Source organism: Lathyrus oleraceus, chromosome 3, assembly GCF_024323335.1.
Source record: "Lathyrus oleraceus cultivar Zhongwan6 chromosome 3, CAAS_Psat_ZW6_1.0, whole genome shotgun sequence".
Lineage (NCBI taxonomy): Eukaryota > Viridiplantae > Streptophyta > Magnoliopsida > Fabales > Fabaceae > Lathyrus > Lathyrus oleraceus.
This window is the reverse complement of record NC_066581.1, coordinates 488839408-488854541: the sequence shown is the minus strand read 5'-3', so window position 1 is coordinate 488854541 and position 15134 is coordinate 488839408. Positions and strand designations below refer to the sequence as shown.

The window sequence follows — 15134 nt, the reverse complement described above, 5'->3', positions numbered from 1 at the left end:
ATAAATCTATATTTTAAAATCAGATTCAACAATTTCTTTTTCTCTTAATCTTTTAACTTCTAGAAAAAAGATAATTGAATAATTCATAATTTCACTTGAAAAATTAATAAAATTTAAAGAATATTTAATTAAGTTAGCATTTTAACTTAACTTTTTTTTTATAATTTAATATTTTTGATGTTATTTATAAATCGAATATCTCTGTTTGAGTTGGAGAGGACTCCCTTAAAGATGTTTTGGTTTAGTTTTCAAAATTATATTTATGTATTGACAATGAAAAATAAATATTATATAGACATTAAATCATAATTTACTATTTATATATTATACAAATACAGTAAAAAATATTATTAAATATTTTTAACATGTTAATAGATACTTCATTCGTTTTTTAATATAAGTTCTTTTGGAAAAAAATTATGTACTAAATTATAAATTGTTTTATAATGTTAATGAATCATGAATGGTATTTTTTCTATTATACCATTTATTACTATTTATTATGTTCTCTTCTTTCAATTTTTAAAATTAATTTTTTATACAATTTATCAAGATCAATTTTATAAAAAAATTATAATTTATAATTTTATTTTTTAATACATGTAAAAAATTAAAAATAATTTATAATAAAAAGATGGAGAAAGTATTTATTAATTATAATTATAATTTTTTTTAAAATATTTTTTAAGTAGGTGAAGGACCGTGTGAATATCAAATATTATTTTTGGTTTAAATTCGGAACAAAATAATAAATTGAATAATATAGATACTTTGTCAATTGTATTAAACATTCATTATTAAAATATTGTTAAAAATGTTATGTTAAATTATGGCCATTAATTTAATGGAAAAAAAACTTTAAAATAAATATTCATATTAATTGAGAGTGTTATTTTGTGTTTTCTAGGAACTCTTGTTCTTCTTATACACATATTCAATCACCCGACCAAATTCCAAAGTCCCAAAAAAAACCAAATCCCAATTTCAAAGGTAGTAGTAGTACAAGGAAAGTGTAACAACCAAAGACAAAACAAAAATATCAAAATTAAATAGTAAAAATTCTCACACACCCCCAAAAAAACACACACTCTGACTCTATCCTCTGTGTTCTGTTTCTGTTCTGTTTCACCCATAACTATGGATTTTTGGACTTCTTCTCTCCCTCTTGATGATGAATTTGAAAAGCTTGTAATTCGAATGAATCCACCTAAGTTAATACAATAACATCTTCATTTTCAATTTTCATTTTCCTATTTCTGTTTTTTATTTTTTTGTTTTTTTATTTTAGTGCTGTTGTTATGAAACTGATTTTTTGTTGTTGCAGAGTAACGGTGGATAATACTTCAAGAAGATCAACCACTTTGATAAAGGTTTGAAATTTGAACGTTCTAAGGTCTTAATCTTTGGTTAATTTCAAAAGGGCCATTTTTGTTTAACGAAATTTTTGATGTGAATTTTGTGGTAGGTTGATAGTGCTAATAAGCGTGGTAGTTTGTTGGAAGTTGTTCAAGTTCTTACTGATATGAATCTCATTGTTAGAAGAGCTTATATTTCATCTGATGGAGAATGGTTTATGGATGGTACAATAATTCTTTATTTCGAATCAATTAATTAATTAATTAATCACCATTGATTTTTCATTAAAAATTGTGTTTTTTTTTCTGTTGATGATTTTCAGTTTTTCATGTTACTGATCAAAATGGGAAAAAGTGTCTTCAAGAAGATGTTGCTGACAGAATTCAACAGGTATTAGATCTGTTTCTGATATTAATCTGATATTAGTTTTTGGTTTGAAATTAAGATTTTAAGTAATTGATAGAATTTTGAAATTTCATATTTTATCCATATAACAAAGAATATCCAATCATGAGTGTCATCATAGCATTGTTTCCGGGGTTCTCGGTTCGCCGCAATCGTAACTGTGTCCGCATCCGCATTGGCTGCATTTGCTTTAAATGAACTAATAGCACTTTTTGCTTTGTTTTGTTGCAGTCACTTGGTCAACGAGTGCATAGCTTCCGCTCCGTGAGAAGGTCTGTCGGAGTTCAAGCTGCGGCTGAACATACTACAATCGAGTTAACTGGACGAGATAGGCCGGGAGTGCTTTCAGAAGTCTTTGCTATTCTCTCTGACCTCAAATGCAACGTGGTAGCGGCCGATATCTGGACTCATAATTCAAGAATGGCGTCGGTTGTTTACATCACCGACGGTGCAACAGGATTGCCGATAGACAATCACGATCGTCTCGCCAAGATTAAGCGTCTTCTGCTTTATGTGCTGAGAGGAGATATCGACAAGAAGGACAAGAAGAACGCGAACACTTCTGTTTCGTTTTGTTCGATTCATAAGGAAAGGAGGCTGCATCAGTTAATGTATGCTGATCGTGATTATGACGTATATGACGGTGATTATTCTTGCTCAACAAATGACAGAAACAAGCTCTATGTAACTGTGGATGATTGCATTGATAAGGGATACACTGTCGTGAACTTGAGGTGTCCTGATCGACCAAAGTTACTATTCGATACGGTTTTCACAATCACTGACATGCAGTATGTTGTGTACCATGGAACTGTCATTGCTGAAGGACCAGAAGCATATCAGGTTTGTCATTCGATACATGTATGTTCGCTCGAGATCGAGTTAGACTTGATACGGCTCCGTTTGACCTGACTTGTTTTTGCAGGAATACTTCATAAGGCATGTGGATGGATATCCTATCAGTTCCGAATCCGAAAGGCAAAGAGTGATTAACTGCTTGGAGGCCGCTGTTAGGAGACGAACTTCTGAGGTACTCCCCCGTTTCAAATTAAGTGTTGCTTTATCCTTAACGATGCATCATTAATCGCCGGTTTGTATTTTAAATAGGGCATAAAGCTCGAACTTTGCAGTGAAGACAGAGCTGGCCTATTGTCCGATGTAACTCGCATCTTCAGAGAAAACGGCCTATCAGTCTGCCGCGCGGAGGTCACAACAAGGGGTTCACAGGCCATGAATGTTTTCTACGTGACTGACGTGTCTGGAAATCCGGTTAAGAGTGAAACAATTGAAGCAGTTCGAAAAGAGATTGGATTGTCTATACTGCGCGTAAAGGACGACGAGATGTGCACGAATTCTCCGTCCCGAGGGAGTGGAAAATTCTCTTTACGCGAACTCGTTCGATCGAGGTCCGAGAAGTTTCTTTACAATTTAGGTCTGATGAAGTCTTGTTCTTGAAGTATCAATAATGTTTCGTGTTTGTAAATAGTATAGCCTTAGTTTTGACTAGATTTAGACTGCTTTGGAACCTCATTGCAGTGTTTTATGGTTTGGTGTTTCTAGATTTGGTTTTATTTTAAGTTGTTTTCAGATTTTAGTTTGTAGAGTTTTATTTATCTAGGCATGTTTCAACTGGAAATAAATGTGTATATTAATGTGCCTTTGCAAATGTCATATCCTTCTGGCCTCTAAGCAGCATTGTCATATCCTTTGCAAATATTGCTAGTATTTCATGGTTCATTTTTATCTATACGATATTTGCATGAAATCGATGTGTTTCAGGACACCGACATTTTTTCAAACTTTGACACCGACACTTTATATTAAAGATGTGTTCAAAACTCAACATATTTTAAAATATGACACAGACACTTTATATTAAATTAAAGATGTGTTCAAAACTCAACATGTTTTAAAGTCTGACACCAATATTTTTTATTCTATTAGACCCAATGAAATGAATTGGAATTGACACCGACACTTCTGATTTTTGAGAGAATTGAGAGAATTAAGGATAAAGTTGTTTAGTTGCTATTGTGTTAATGGAAGAAAGATGGAGGATATTTATTTGTAATGGATACGAGAGGTTGGTGGTTTGGAATGTTTATGACATTGTGTTGATGGAAGAAAGATGGAGGATATTTATTTGTAATGGATACGAGAGGTTGGTGGTTTGGAATGTTTATGACATTGTGTTAATGGAAGAAAGATGGAGGATATTTATTTGTAATGGATACGAGAGGTTGGTGGTTTGAAATGTTTATGACATTGTGTTAACAGAAGAAAGATGGAGGATATTTATTTGTAATGAATACGAGAGGTTGGTGGTTTGGAATGTTTATGATATTGTGTTAACGGAAGAAAGATGGATGATAGAGGTTGGTGGTTTGGAATGTTTATGACATTGTGTTAACAGAAGAAAGATGGAGGATATTTATTTGTAATGGATACGAGAGATTGGTGGTTTGGAATGTTCATGACATTTTGTGAAGCAAGAAGAAGAGAAGAGAAGAATGAGCTAACTACTTGCTTACGTGGCATGAGTGGGTCCCTCTATAATTTTTTATTTTGTTCTAGGTAACTGTCGAATCTTGTCAACTCGACAAAGAATTAGAAAATGAATCGGAATATCTGGTTGGCACGGATGGTCCTGTCATACCCTAAATTTTATCCCGAATTTTCACTCGCATCATCATAGAATAGTCTATCCATTTTGTCGTGCATTTCATCAGTTAAAAGCATTCATCAGGGTTTAGATAAAAAAATCAAAAATTCTGTCATTTTATCTGATCTCTATGACATTCATTCAATCATATGTGGATTAAGAAGTCAAAAGACTTGATTTCACAGCATGCATTTTATTTCACATAATACTTAAAATGTCGCTCAAAATAATTTTTCGGATCTACAGACAAATCGATCGAATCGTTTCTCAACTGTACGTCGAATTAGCAGGCAAAGAATTTCAAAATTAAACTTTCATACGTCAGTTTTATTAATCTACATTCCGTGTAGTTTAACCTGGTATGATTTTTAACTGATCGATTTTTATTTTAAAATTGATCAAAACATGTATGTTTCCGGGAAGTTTTTTTCGTACAGATCATTTTAGTGAATTCAATTTATTTATTTTGAGCATTTTTCGCGCTCGATTTTTTGTTCGTTTTTCATCCGTTTATTTTTGTTTTTTATCAAATTAATCACAAAAATTATTTAGAATTTATTATTTATTTAAATTAATTTATTTTTGAGTCATTAATTTTTATTTAGATTATTATTATATTAGTTTTTAAATTGATTTTCAACTACCAAATATATATATATATAAATTGAAAAACTATATTCAACAAGTGTTCTACATACACAAGGTCACTCGGTGCATTGGGTTTGGAAAAAGAAAAAACATTTTTTCATGTTTTCAAAAGACCCAAACGCAACCCTTTTGTTTTCTTTTGGATCACCCACTCAGAAGTGGACACGTGGCGGTAAGGGAGAGAAGATTTTGCTTCTTCTTCATGCACCTCAATAAAATCATAACGTATAGGGCCCGTTTATTTTGACTTTTTTTAAAAATAATTTTTATAGTGTTATATATTTTAGTGTAAAAAAAATTTATCAAGAAATTTTTCATAAAAGTTTCAAATGAAAATTTTATTTGAATAGTTATTCTTAAAATATTATTTTAGATATTTTATTATTTTATCAAAACTTTTTTTGGATATTAAAATTTCAAAAAATCACTTAATTTTGAAGCTATTTCAAATAGCTTTTTCTAAAAATCATTTTTGAGATACCGGTTTTTTTTAAAATTATGATTTTGACTATGTTTTGATCTTCAATAATGTATATTTATGTTATATAATGAACAATTCAATCTTTTAATTTATCAAAAATAAATTTAAAAAAATTTATAATATTTTGAAAAAATATTTTTGTAAAATTCATTTTAAAAAATATAAAGAAAAAATCCGTTTTTCTAAAGCTAAAAGAAACGGGCCCATAGTCTTGTTTTAGATATATTTGTTCATTTTTTCTTCTTCCCTTCAACAGAAGCACACAAACACTACCATCACCTTTACCTTCCATCTCAACACCAGATAAAACCTCCTATAAACTACTAATATTTTAACTAATATAAAAAAATTTAAATTAGTTTAAATATCATTATTTCATATTTCATATTTCAGCTATTAAACTATTTTAACTATTAAAGTATTTCAACTAATTAGATTAAATATAAACTATTAATATTTTATATTTCATATTTTATATTAATATTTTAAATACTAATTAAACTAATTATTATTTTAAATATTTAAATACTTAATAATTGAAATAATAAATAATGAAATACTGATAAAACTATTTAAATACTTAAATAAGTATTTAATTATTAGTTTGAAATAATAATTAGTTTAATTAGTATTTCAAATATTAATATGAAATATAAACTATTAAATGTTAATAGTTTATGTTTAAACTAATTAGTTGAAATAGTTTAATAGTTAAAATAGTTTAATATTTGAAATATGAAATAATAAATATTAATATTTAAACTAATTTAAAAATTTTAATATTGAAATATTAAATAATTGAAATATTTAATAAATTTATTATTTAATAAACTAAATAATAGAAATAAACTATTGAAATATTAAATAATTAAACTAATTAATAAACTATTTAGATAATTCTATATCGGTTATGTAGTATATATATTTGTTGCAACAAATTACACAAATGTGTTGGTTGGTCTAGTAGTAACATGTTATCATGTCAATGTAATGGTCATGGGTTTAACTGTTCTTGGCACCATTTTTTCAACACTTAGCTTTTTTTTAACAGAATTTTTACCTCAGCGATAAACGCCAACAAAAGTGAGATATAGGGACCCAAATAAAATAAAATATACATGGATCAAATTCAAAAACTCGCTAATTTACCGGAATCAATAGACTATTTAAGCTTTATTGTTATTACTTGATTATTGATAAATTATTATGATTACTATTATTTATATTTATTATTTATTGTTATAATTATTATTATTGGTTTATTATCTTTGTTAATTCATTATTATTATTATTATTATTATTATTTATTATTTTTGTCATTTTATTATTTATTGATTCAATTGTTTATTTTAGATTGTTAATAATTTTCTTTTTGATTTATTTGTCCGATCTGTTTCTCACAGATGCGTTTCAATTTTGAAGTTGGGAATTTAATTTAACTTCAGATTTTGCTTACACGCATAAAGTCTTGTTGACCTGTCTCAGATAGGATGATTCTCTCATGAATCGTTTTACGATTGCTTAACATAGCACTAAATTCCTTTTAGTTTAAATTTTTGTTTTTTTTATCGCTTAAAATCGTTTTTTCACATATGCGTAGCAATTTCGAAGTTAAAAATTCAATTTAACTTCAGAAATTGCTTACACGCATAAAGTCTTGTTGATCGGTCTCAGATGGGATGATTCCTATATGAATCGCTTTACGATTGCTTAACATAGAGCTAAATTATGTAGTTCAATTTCTGATTTTTACTTCGAGTCCCTTGACTTTCTCGGGGACATTCTTACAACGAGATTCTTTTATTTTTTACAAATGTCTTTCAAAACTTGTATCGTTTAATTATTATGTTGTATCCCCATTTGATAAAATTGTACCTCATTCCCGTGAATATGTAATAAATTTACTGCTTTCATTTACTTTATTGTATCAGTTGATTGTTAACAAAAAAATTAAAATCAACCCTTTCAGAAAAGAATGAAAACACAAACACTCGATCCAACGTCGAGTCTTTTTCCCAAATCAAATCCAAATCGAATACAAAGTCGAGCATAGACCCCCACCACATCCAAATTCCTTTCTTAAATAAACTTCTAACACTTGATCCAATGTCAAGTCGCCCCCCTGTTTTTAAAAGCTTTTCACAATAAAAATGGAAGAAGCTGATTAGGCTTAGACTTTCTCTTTTTTCGAATGTTATGATAATGTTGTAGAGCTCCATGTTCAAACATTCCTCTTCCATATTAAAATACAATAATTACCATAATTAGGTCATTTTTCTTATAGAAGAAAAAAATTGATTAGGTATCGACCTTCTCTTTCCCGATTATTTGGACAATGCAGTAGAGCTCCTTGTCGGAATAATCGTCTTCCGTTAATGAACTTTGACCTAATTCGCCATATATTTTCATAAGTAAATTTTTGGATGAAAAAAGAGTATGAGCTTAGGCCTCTTCCTTTTTCGGCATTTGAGTACTACAGTAGAGCTCCTTGCTTGGACGCCTGTCTCCGCTTAAAATCAACTCAAACTCATCAAACTTGTTTTCCTCCATTGTGCGACCCCGAAAATATTTTCAGAAAAGAGTATGCTACATCTATTTCGACTTACAACAAACAAAGACTTCAGCCTCCAAGAGAGAGAAACAAGTAAAGGTTTAATTGCTCAAATATGATCCAAGCATCACTCTCTTTAAAAGAAATCCATCCAGAAGTTCTCTTTGAGTAGAACTACGTATGCCTTGAGTTCTTCATGGCACCTGAAGATACGTAGGAGCAGGATTATAAAATCTTATCATGCACATTAATATTAAAAAAATCCTAAGTCTTTCCTTTCTTTCTTTCTATTTTTTCACTCGATAGGTAGAATATCATAAATGATATCACGCTAACACTCTTACACAAAACTAACTAAATGGGTACCATTGATTACGACGGATGTGAGGGCTACTAATACCTTCCCCTTGCATAACCGACTTCTGAACCCGATTTGGTTGCGATAACCATTTCTTTTTATTTTTTGTGGGTTTTATCGATATTTTCCCTTTCCCTCTTTGGGAATAAATAAAGTTCGGTGGTGACTCTGTTTTGTTTATATTTTGAGCGTTCCTTACGCTCGAGTACTTTTCGCGCAGTGACATCTGGCGACTCTGTTGGGGATATTTTTCCTAATCGATTCCACCCTAGTTTAGTTTGTTTTGTTTTTGAGTGTTTGCTTTTATCTATTTTTTTGTTTCTTATTTGATTTATCTTTATATGCCTTTATTATTTGCATTTCCAATTGTTGTATATCATTGTTATATGGTGACATTAGAGTTTTCTGGATTATTGGCATTTGTGTGAGAAAAGGCATTTGTGTGACATACCGCTAAATTCCTTTTAGTTTATTTTTTATTTGTTTTTTCCACTTAAAATCGGTTTGTCACAAATGCATAACAATTTTGAAGTTAAAAATTCAATTTAGCCTCAGAAATTATTTACACGCATAAAGTCTTGGTGACCGGCCTCATATAGGGTGATTCCTACATGAATCGTTCTACCACTGCTTAACATAGCGCTAAATTCTGTAGTTCAATTTCTAATTTTTACTTCGAATCCCTTGACTTTCTCTTGGGTCTTCTTACAACGAGATTCTTTTATTTTTTATAACTGTCTATCAAAACTTGTATCATTTAATTATTATGTTGTATCCCCATTCGAATAAATTATACCCCATTCCCGTGAATATGTAATAAATTTACCTCTTTCATTTACTTTATTGTATCAGTTGATTATTAACAAAAAAATTAAAATTAACCATTTCAGAAAAGAACGAAAAAAACAAACACTCGATCCAACGTCGAGTCTTTTTTCCAAATCAAATCTAAATCGAATACAAAGTCGAGCATATACCCCCAACAAATCCAAATTCTTTTCTTAAATAATCTTCTGGCACTTTATCCAATGTTAAATCGTTCCCCTGTTTTTAAAAACTTTTCACAATAAAAATCGAAGAAACTAATTAGGTTTAGACTTATTTTTTCCCGAATGTTAGGATACTGTTGTAGAGCTCCATGTTCAAACATTCGTCTTCCATATTAAAATACAATAATTACCAGAATTAGGTCATTTATCTTATAAAAGAAAAAAATTGATTAGGTATCGACCTTCTCTTTCCCGATTATTTGGACAGTGCAGTAGAGCTCCCTGTTTGAATAATTGTTTTCCGCTAATGAACTTTGACCTAATATGCCACATATTTTCATAAGTAAGCTTTTGGATGAAAAGAGAGTGATTGTGCTTAGGCCTCTTCCTTTTCGGGTATTCGAGTACTTTAGTAGAGCTCCCTGCATAGATGCATGTCTCTACTTAAAATTAAATCAAACTCATCAAACTTATTTTCCGCCCTTGCGCGAACCCGAAAACATGTTTAGAAATGAGTATGCTACATCCATCTCGACACGCAACAAACAAATACTTCATCCTCCAAGAGCGAGCATCAAGTAAAGGTTTAATCGCTCAAATATGATCCAATCATCACTCTCTTTAAAAGAAATCCATCAAGTAATTCTCTTTGAGTATAACTGTGTATGCCTTGAGTTCTTCATAACACCTGAAGATACGTAGGAGCAGGATTGAGAAACCTTGTCAAACACATTAATATTAAAAAATCCTAAGTCTTTCCTTTCTTTCTTTCTCTTTTCTCACTCGATAGGTAGAAGATCGCAAACGATATCACGCTAACACTCTTACACAAAACTAACTAAATGGGTCATGTTGAGTATAACGGATGTGATGGGTGCTAAAACCTTCACCTTGCATAATCGACTCCCAAACCCGATTTGGTTGTGACGACCATTTCTTTTTTTTTCATGACTTTTATTAATATTTTCCCTTTCCCTCTTTTGGAACAAATAAAGTTCGGTGGCGACTCTGTTTTGTTTATATTACGAGCGTTCCTTACGCTCGGGTATTTTTCGTGCCGCGACATGTCCCTTTAGATTTTTTCCCACAGTCTATCCCTTATTAGCGGAATGGAAGGGTGTCTATTCTATACCCATTAAATCATCATTCTTTCATATTGGATTTTTCTTTTTTCTTTTAGCTTTTAGTAGATTTTGTTCTATAAGGTAAAAGACTCAAATAATTAAGGTCCAATTTATTTCAAATTTATTTTACTTAATTTAAAATATAAAATCAGTTAATATAATAAAAGAAAATTACAATCTCTAATCTCTATTTTTTATCATATTCATATTGAATTTTGTATTGGTGTTGGAGTGCTAACCATACAGGTCTACCCCCGTCACTGTAAAGGAGATCGGAACCACCATTAAAGATCATCTATTTTTCAACTACGGAACAATGATGTTGTCTGAGAGAATCAACTTTTGAGTTTTACGTTTTCCATAATTTCAGATCTAATATCCAATTTATCAGTGTGTAACATTCTTGGGTCTTTGAATCAAGAACAAATATACTTTTGATTCTTACGCTTTCCTTGAATTTGTGTTCTCTTTCCAACTCTATCGGTCATAACTTCCTCAAATCTTAGAATCGAGAAACACTCTGAAGCAAAATCAAAGATCTGTCGCATTCGAGTCAATCAATCGCTGATTCCGCTTCAGTCTTCTCAACATTCAGATCTCTGATTCCCTCAAGAACTCTACAAAATAGCAAAAGGAAGAATCTCAGATACAGATCTAGGTTTATACCGGGGTGTAAAGACAATTTTGCATGAAAATCAGGTCGGAGATTCAATATCCACCTTCCAATCCAACATCGCTCGTACTTCCCACGCTATCGAGGTACTTACCATGGATACATTTGTTGGACGAGAATTTGGACTATGAACGGTCTAGAGGGGGTGAATAAATCTCCCAAGTTAAAAACATGTTTTTAAAAGTGTTTAAAAATATAGTTTATTTTGCGTGTCAGAAGCAAATTCTACGTAAAAGATATTATGCTTATCGATTGAGAGATTCACAAATGTACTTAAACATTTTACATTATATCATGTTGGACTAATTAATTACATCAAATGAACAAACTAATCGTAATGTAAAATCATTCAATTCCATAAGAAGTGTTATCGAATGATTTTCAATCACACATAAGATTCTACAACCAAATTCTCCAGGTTTAATTGGCACTAAGACAAAGTTGAATTACCAATTCTAACAAAACCTATAACTTATGCAATAAATCACTACCAACTGAAAATCCTATCAGCATGCAATTCTAGAAAGCAATAAAAACAACCTAATCATGCGACCAACTATAAAATTAAATGAGAGAGAGAGGGAGAGAGAGAGAGAGAGAGAGAGACTAAAATTTATAGTGGTTTGACATGTTTGTCCTCTCTTTGTGCTTAATTCACTCTCCAATGGTTGTCTATTGAAAAATCGTTGGTCTTCCACTATGATTCCCAACTATATTACAAGAGTTCATCCAATCACTAGTCTAAAAATAAATGTTGAAAATTAAATTTATTCTTTTCAGGATATTGACTTGTTCACAACTCCACGAACTGAACTCTATGCAGAATCTTTACTCGAGATTGCTACTTGAATCTTCCAGCCCCAACAACCTTTTCCTAAGTCTCAATTTATGAACATTTCCATACAATTCTGGTGGTATCTTAAGTGTTGGTTTATCTGAAGATTGAGAAGAATTCCTACCTTGTCTGTAGGCTTCCACATAACACTACCAAGGTTAACCTGGAAAGAAGAACCTCCTTCTTTTTCACTGAAATTGTCAGAACCAATCACAACGCCACAAACTCTTGCAAGCCTCTAAAATCTTACATAAATCTTCAAAGAAACGTTAAATCCAAAACAAATTTCCTCAATCACTCACGAATATTCCAAGATAAGATTCATATCCATGAAACAATGGAAAAAGAATGGGATATAAGATGAAAGAAATTTTTTACAAGTGTTCAAAAAATATTCAAAACCCTTTTCAAAATGAAAACACAAGTGGTTTGTGAGTTTTTAAATCATTAATGAAAGACTGTGTGTTTCGTACATTATGAAAGGTTTTAGAGTAGAAAATTATTTATAGGTGTTGGAGATGAAGCAAAAAAATGGTAAAAAAATCATGTTTGATTCGAGTCAAGAACACTTGGTGATTTGAGTCAAGTGGCATAATAATATGCACTACTACAAATAATTCATCTCACCTCGGACGCGAAGATGATATAACCTCGATTACACAAGCGAGGTAGCAAATAGCGTCATGAAAATTCTCCATTATACCCCTCGGTTTTAGAATAACCGAGGGGATATTTGAAATGATCATGGGTTCGATCCCCACATCAACATATTTATATTTTCAAAACTACCGCCACATACCTCTTGATTTTTGTCAAAAACTTAGGGGAAAATATTTTTTTAAAATACAAATTAAATTGTTTACACTAAATATTAAATGAATTGTTTACAATAAATATTAAATTATATTGTTTACTCATAATAATTAAATTACACATAATATTAAATTCAAAGTTTCTAATGTTACATTGTTTTGGTTTCAATCTGCAAGTACACATTTTTGACAAATTTGATTCATCCTCACTTTGAATAAATTCAAATTTACCCAATGTTTTTCAAGAAGAATGGTTTGAACGCTTCAGTCTCCCTCTTTATGATGCTTCACAAACTTTCTCTTGGAACTAAGTCGACTTCAAGCAAAAGAAAAACGTGATCAAAAATTATGTCATTACGTGAATTTTACGAGTAAATTAAGATGAATTTTGAAGAATAAGGAGCAAAAGTCATGTCAAAATGTGAAGAATTGAACCAAAATACAAGACAAGGAAGAAATAAACACTGAAGTGAAAATTATGAAGAAAAAATACAATTCACTTATGGAATTTTTGCGCCGCAATGCATCTCATTGTGACATGATGTGACGCATTTTAGCTGACACACAAATTTCTATTTAAAGCCACTTTTTAACTACTTTTTTGACCGTTCGAAAATATGGAGATAACCATTATGAAAAGTGTATTTCTATTTACCCTTTCCCTTATATCTTTAGTTTTGAAATGCTCTACTACTGTAAAAGTTGTTGACATGTGTTGTGGATTATCCGGTCTCTAGAATTGGCTGCAAATTACATTGTCATAACCATGTTTCTAAATTGCAGTTATGTTTATGATACTATCTTTGACATTGCGACAAAGATATCAAACAATAACCAAATGTTGTGCATTTTTATTTATATATTTTCATTAGAACTAAAGTAACGAGAAACTCAAAACTTAACTAAATGCAATGCATTTCAAAAACTCAAAAGAAAATTGGCAAGCCACTTCATTACAAAGAAAAGATTAAGAAAAATAAAACAAAACTCATATCATAATCATCCATTACATCTTTATTTTGCATCAACAACATATCTCCTATTCTTATCACTGGGGAATGCTCTCTCAAGCTGCTCCACTCTTTGTGTGAGAGATGTAAGAACTGAAGTTTGTTTCTCTTTCTCATCCATCATCCTTCTTATCATTTCCCTATTCTCATCCATCATCCTTCTCAACCTTTCCTCATCCTCTTCCTCATCTTCACACTTAACCTCATGTGTGGGACCCACCATTCGAATTTGATCAACAGATTCATCAAGAAAAATAGCCCTATTGATAAGTGATTTTCTCAACTCCCTAAGAGAGGAACAATGAAACACTGTAACAGAATCTAACCTAAGAAGCAAATCCATGATGGTTTCACCGATTGTTAGTCTCTCCTTTTGCTCCTTCTTCTTCATCATCATCATCACCGTCTCAATCTCCTCGAGCTCCACCTTTATCTTCAACATCTTCTTCATGCTTTTCCTCACAAGACACCCTCTCGCAACCATCTGAATCTTCGTCGCTGCCCTAACGTATCTACCTTCATCACCATACTCATTCTTCTCGTTCTCCATTTGAATTTGATCCACATATTCTTGAAGAAAAATGGCCCTTTTAATGAGCAACTTTCTCAAGTCCCTAAGAGCACAACAATTGAACACTCTAACAGAATCCAACCTAAGAAGCAAATTCATGATGGTTTCACCCATCCTTATCCTTTCCTTTTGCTCCTTCTTCATCATCATCACCGTTTCTTCATCATTCACCTTCTTATTAATCTCCTCCACCTCCACCATCATCTTCAACATCTTCTTAAAACTTTTCCTCACAAGAAACCCTCTTGCAACCGTCTGAATCTTCGTGGCTGAATAGGTTATGTTTCTCTCTGATCCAAAAGAATGAACCGGAATTGAAACCGGCTTGTTGTGACCCCGATCCATGGAACTGTGAGCTTAACAAGAAGTATGCGATGGAAAGAAACGGCAAAACTTTTATAGGAGGAATCCTAGTCTAGGTCAACTATTCCATCCTATTTTCTAAAACCCTAATATATATGGTTATAAATAGTAAAAAGGAAAATATTATTATTAGAATCTTTATTGTAATATAATATATTTTTACACCCTCGTAATATAAATTAATATGATGCGTGAGAGATAAAATTAGAACTCTTTCTAAATTGACAAAAGACAAAAGCAGAAGTTTCCTATATGTAGTAACAATATTAGGCTCACATAAGGGAAAATTTTTTAAA

At 31.1% G+C, this 15134-nt stretch overlaps 2 protein-coding genes across 2 annotated transcripts; one reads left to right on the top strand and one right to left on the bottom strand.

Annotated features, from left to right (window-relative positions):
* The first annotated feature begins 903 nt into the window (after positions 1-903).
* On the top strand, positions 904-3450 carry LOC127128325 (ACT domain-containing protein ACR4). Its single transcript, XM_051057581.1, has 7 exons — positions 904-1211; positions 1325-1370; positions 1466-1580; positions 1679-1746; positions 1993-2604; positions 2687-2791; positions 2869-3450. Exons 1-7 carry the CDS (start codon positions 1138-1140, stop codon positions 3214-3216), a joined length of 1368 nt encoding a protein of 455 aa, XP_050913538.1. The 5' UTR covers positions 904-1137; the 3' UTR covers positions 3217-3450.
* A 10458-nt stretch (positions 3451-13908) lies between these two features.
* Positions 13909-14855, bottom strand: LOC127131799 (uncharacterized). The gene has a single exon (XM_051060703.1). It carries the CDS (start codon positions 14818-14820, stop codon positions 13909-13911), a length of 912 nt encoding a protein of 303 aa, XP_050916660.1. The 5' UTR covers positions 14821-14855.
* Positions 14856-15134: the final 279 nt, after the last annotated feature.